A 5971-nucleotide genomic window follows, 5' to 3' on the forward strand; every position below is an offset into this window, starting at 1 on the left:
ATTCTATTCTGTCCTTTGACCCTGTCACTCCTCAAAAGTGTTTGCTTCTGATTACTGCCTCCCCAAGTCTTCCCTCCCTTCTATCATTCCCCACTCTTTTACCCCCTTCCCTCCTTTTTTTCTTTAGGTAAGATAAATTTCCATACCCAATTGAGTGTGTATGTTATTCCCTCTATAAGCCAAATCCAATGAGACTAAGGTTCACTCATTCTCTTTCACTTCTCCCCACTTCCCCTCCATTGTAAAATATTTTTCTTGCCTCTTTTATGTGAGATAATTTACCCCATTCTACCTCTCCCTTTCTCCTTCTCCCAGTATAATCCTCTCTCACCCCTTGATATTTTTTAGATATCATCCCTTCATATTCAACTCACCCTGTGCCCTCTGTCTATATATATATAATTTCCTCCAATTATCCTAGTGCTGAGAAAGGTCTCATAAGTTGCAAATATCATGTTTCCATGTAGAAATGTAAACAGTTCAACTTTAATGTCCCTTAGGATTTCTCTTTCTGTTTACCTTTTCGAGCTTCTCTTAAGTCTTGTATTTGAAAGGGAAATTTTCTACTCAACTCTGGTCTTTTCATCAAGAATGCTTGAAAGTCCTCTATTTTGTTGAATGTCCATTTTTCCCCCTGAAGGATTATACTCAATTTTGCTGGGAAGGTGATTCTTAATTTTAATAATACCTCCTTTGACCTCCAGAATATCTTATTTCAAGCCCTCCAGTCCCATAATGTGGAAGCTGCTAAATCTTGTATTACCCAGATTGTGTTTCCACAGTACTTGAATTGTTTCTTTCTGGCTGCTTGAAACATTTTTTCCTTGACCTGGGAACTATGGAATATGGCTACAATATTCCTAGGGGTTTTTGTTTGGTATCTCTTTCAGGAGGTGATTGGTGTATTCTTTCAATTTTTACTTTACCCTCTGGTTCTAGAATATCATGGCAGTTTTCCTTGATAATTTCTTGAAAGATGATGTCTAGGCTCTTTTTTTAATCCTGGCTTTCAGGTAGTCACAATAGTTCTTGTGAAAAAGATCTGGGGGTTTTGGTGGATTGCAACTTCAATCTGAGTCAACAGTGATACATGATAGTCAAAAGACCTAATCCTATTTTGAACTGCATTAATAAGCACCCAGTGCTCCGAGTGAGGGAGAAAGTACCTTTATACTCTATCCTAATCACATCCCATCTGTAGAATGATATTTGCTTCTGAGCACATTGTAGGAAACACATTAACAAGCTAAAGCACATGTAGAAGTGAGCAAAAAATATTGTGAGAGGTCTGAAGAGCATGCCATATGAAGACATAGCTCAAATTCAACTTGGAATCCAGCAAAATATCCAAACCTTTTTCAAAGTGCTATCTAACCATGCCTCCTCCATCTTGTACTTATGAAGTACTTTTTTTGAAGCCAAGAGTAAGACTTTAACATTTATCCCAATGAAAGTTCATCTTATTAAATTTAGCTAAGTACTGAAGTCTATGTTTTTGGATACTCACTGTCATTGATTGTATTAGCTCTCCCTCCAAACTTTGTGTCACCTGTAAATCTGATAAAGATACCATCTTTGTTTTTATCCAGTTTAGTGTTAAAAGTCTTAATGAACATAGAGTTAATCTCTAATCCCTGTCATTGCCACAAATAGACATTGTTCAACAAAATGAATACTAGTCTTTTAGCTAGTTTCAAAGCAACCTAACTATCCTATTATGTAGCTGTTATCTCAATCATTTGCACAAGAATAGCACAATGCACTTTTCCCAATATTTTACCAAAATCTACAGCATTCACATGATTGACTAATTTAGCACCTCCTTAATAAAAAAAATGTGTTTAGTCAGGCATGAACTATTATCATCAATGCCCTTTGTTTAAATTTCACTTGCTTGTCCTCCTACCATTTTTCCTCTATACTTGAACACTTGAATCAGTCCAAATGAGTATTTGTTGAAGAAATTGTTGACATTTGGCCCTAAGAAGATAAGAATTATATGATATATGAAGGCAGTGGTCAAGTAGGGCTGTCATGTAGAAAAGGGTTTAACTATAGTGCCTCAGAGAAGTAGGAGCAGTCAGTGTTAATGTAGATGGATTTGTCTTCACTGTAAACAAGCAAACACAAGTTCCTCAAAATTTGAGTTGCCTATGGTAAAATGAGCTTTTTTTGATTATTAGAGATTTCTCATCATTGGAGATCTACAAGTAGTAAGTGGGTGATCACAGGGTAATGAGAGGAGTGGCCAGTGAGCCTAGTTTTTTCTGGAATATGCAACATGACTGATGCAATCCCCATATGGGCTTTGGAGCATGCAGAGACATTCTGTAACTGATTTCTGGCTACTCTGTGGCAAACAAAAAAAAAATCTACCCCTTTTCTAAGATTTCCCTGCAAATACATAAACATTGTTATTATGCATTCCCACCACCTCATCTCCCTACCCCCACTCTTTTTTTTTTCACAATGTGTTCTTTCTTACACATGTTTCAGGGCACTGGAGACAAAGTCTTCTGGCAGACAGAAATTTCCAAAGTCTTGCTACTCCATCCCCAGGGGAGTAATGAAAATCTAACAACTTATTCCTTCCCATTCCATGTGGAAGGAAAGGGGAGTCATCTTAAGAGAGAAGGAAGACCTGATAGTGTAGAGCTCAAATGATCATGGGAGATGGTAATGAACATGCAGAAAGCATGAGAAGAGTCAGAGAAACCATGAAAGCCACACTAGCTACTGTTGTCATTGTTGGAGGCAATATTGCAATGATAATCAACTTTGAAAGACTTAGCTATTCTGATCAATAAAATTATCCAAGAAAATTCCAAAAGACTCATGATGAAAAATGCTGTCTACCTCCAGAGAAAGAACTGATTAAGTCTGAATCCATATTGTAGTATAGTTTTCTCACTTTATTTTTTTTTGTGATATGGCTAATATGGAAATATTTTTTCATGATTTCACATGTATTATTGATATTATATTGCTTGCCTTCTCAGTGGCTATGGGAGGGTTAAGAGGGAAGGAGAGAATTTGAAATTCAAAATTTAAAGAAAGTTAAAATTAAATAAATAATAAAAAATCAATTCCATAAGAACAAGATAAAAAAAGAAAAAACATATATACATATACATATATATATATTAGCAGAAGGAACTAGAAGAAATTGCTTGGTTTATAAGTCTCAAAGAGAAAAGATTTCATGTCAAAAGACTTCTTAGTAATTTAAGATACATAAAAGAGTAAAGGACTGAGTAGAGCTATCTGCTCCCCACAATAATCGTACCACTCCATGCCATTAGATGATAGCTGTTTGTTAGTCTTTTTACAGAGGGTTCTCTTCCTAATCGGAGCTCCTATAATTTTGTGATGCATTATTTTTCCCTTTAAACTTTCTTTTCTCCAAAATAACATCCTTATAAGTCTTCAGTTAATTCTCAAGGTTTCTAGTACTCTCACATTCCAGTCAATTCCAACTATTTGTCATCCTTTAGATACTTCTACTTCAACTTCAATCATAGTCTCTTTTATTACTCAATAATTATTGTTGTCTCATCATTGTTCCACAATCTTTTACTTCTAAAGTTGACTTTTGAATTCAAGTGAAGTGTTTATAATTATACCTATAAATGGAGAGCTTAACAAAAAAAAGAGAGAGAGCTTCAAAAAAGGAGAGCTTAACAAAAATAAATAAAACAAAAAAAGAACTAATAAATAAAAACAGTAATGATTTCTTGTGAAAAAGCTTGTGACAAAATGAATGAGTAACTATTGTTATTTAAAAACACACTAGAAAGCATATGAATAAATGGAGTTTTCCTTAAAATGATAAATAGTATCTATCTAAAATAAAGAGCAAACATTATATGTAATGGAGAAAAGCTAGAAAAAATTGGAGTTCCAACTCTATGATTTATTTTTTTGAAAACATCTTTAACACTTTCTCCCAGATCTGCTTGGTTCTAACCCCATAAATAACAGGGTTGAGCATGGGTGGGACAACAACATACAGATTGGCCAGGAGGATGTGGATATAGCGAGGAACATTCTGGCCAAAGCAATGAGTCATGAAAGAGAATAAGGCTGGGGTATAAAAGGCTAGGATAACACAAACATGAGAGCCACAGGTGCTCAGGGCTTTTAGTCGGGCATCTTGGGAGGGGAGGTGAAAGACAGCTTGGAGAATGAGAACATAGGATACAGCAATAGCTATAATATCAAATATCAGAGTTCCAATAGCACATAGGCCATAGATCATGTTGACTCTGATGCTTGTGCAGGCCAGTCGGGCAATGCCCATATGTTCACAATAGGTGTGAGGAATGACATGGTTTCCACAGAAAGGGAGTCGAAGGATCAGGAATACAAAGGGAACCACTGTAAAGAATGACCTCAGCACTACCCCAATGCCCATTATGGACACCACCCTGTTGGTGAGGACAGTGCTATAATGCAAAGGATTGCAGATTGCCACATAGCGATCATAGGCCATAGATGATAACACAACTGACTCCATTGCAGTCAACAGATGGATAAAGAACATCTGTGTGAGACAGGCCCCAAAATTGATCTCCCTCAATCTGAACCAAAAGATTCCCAGCATCTTGGGAATTGTGGTTGTGGATAGGCCTTGGTCAATAGTGGCCAACATGGCCAGAAAGTAAAACATGGGCTGGTGAAGTGTCTCCTCAGTCTGGATCACAAATAATATAGTGATGTTTCCCAAGATGGCAATAAGATACACAACACAGAAAGGGAAGCCAATCCAGATGTGAAAAGTTTCCAGTTCAGGGATGCCCAATAATAGGAAAAAGGTGGGGTGGAATTGAGTATCATTGGAATGGGGCATCCTTTTTTTTTTTTTTTTAGTTGATGATGGCTATAGTCATTGCAGATGGGATTTCAAACACTGGACAGGATTCAAATATTATGATTCGCTGTCTCTGAATTCCTAGAAAGATAAAGGAATGATTTAAATCACATATTCTCAGAATATGAAGGAACCTCCAAGATTATCTCATCAAACCCTTATCTGAACAGAAATGTGCTCAATAATATCCTTGAGAAGTAGTCATCTTGCAACCAGGTGAAGCCCCAGAGGGATCAGGAACTCCCTACCTAGACCATTCCCTTTTCAGAGAGGCCTAATTCTTAGGAAGTTGATATTTTAATTAAACCTAGTTTTTCAAATCATGAACTTTCACCATCTCTGCCTAGTTCTTCCCATTTCAAGATTCTTCTTATGTAGGATAGGCTTCCTGTAGTTGAAGACAATTATCATGATTTCCCCAAGTCTTCCCTTTTCTAAACAAAATAACTTGTTTCTTCAACCTACCTTAGACCTCAGTTTCCATCAACATCCCCTGAAAATGCTCCAACTTGTCAATGTCGACACAAGTTAAATGTCCATTCTTAGATTTGACTCCTAAAACTGAACACAACATTACAAATTGTGCTTGATCACAGTAGAGTACTGGAAAAGTATCACCTACTTAATTTTGCACATTATACTTCTGTTATTTTTAGTTTCATATCAGCTTTGGTGCTCATGCACATTTTAACTCATAATGAATGCATAGTCTGGTAAAAAAAAAAAGAGTGTTGTCTATTCATATCCTCCTCATCTACCAATATAATTGATTTGAACACAAACATGAAACTTTATATTTTTCAATATTTAAGTTTATCATATTAGATTTAGTTTCTCATTCTACCATCCTGTATTCTTTTTGGAACTTGCCTGCCATCCCCTGTACTAACTATCCTTTCAAATTGAAATCTCACTTCCTAGTTAGATAAACCAGCCAGACTTACTTTCAACAACTCACTGATAAAAATGTTGAACAATAAGATGCAGAGAATTTCCCTGGGACATTCAGAGAACTCCATTCATTTCAGCCATCAATACATGTTAGTGAGTTCCCAACAGTTTCAAGTTGACTATATTAGCACTAGATGAAACTAACATGGT

The 5971-nt window shown here is 36.2% G+C and overlaps 1 protein-coding gene across 1 annotated transcript; it reads right to left on the reverse strand.

Moving 5' to 3' along the window:
• Window positions 1-3913: 3913 nt before the first annotated feature.
• LOC114032044 (olfactory receptor 52E2-like) lies at window positions 3914-5747 on the reverse strand. Its single transcript, XM_027847250.1, has 2 exons — window positions 5737-5747; window positions 3914-4850 (listed from the first exon to the last, which is right to left on the reverse strand). The coding sequence occupies exons 1-2, from the start codon at window positions 5745-5747 to the stop codon at window positions 3914-3916; spliced, it is 948 nt and encodes a 315-aa protein (XP_027703051.1).
• Window positions 5748-5971: the final 224 nt, after the last annotated feature.

The sequence above is a fragment of the Vombatus ursinus genome, unplaced genomic scaffold (genome assembly GCF_900497805.2).
Source record: "Vombatus ursinus unplaced genomic scaffold, bare-nosed wombat genome assembly UNPS02015397.1, whole genome shotgun sequence".
In the NCBI taxonomy this organism is placed as follows: domain Eukaryota; kingdom Metazoa; phylum Chordata; class Mammalia; order Diprotodontia; family Vombatidae; genus Vombatus; species Vombatus ursinus.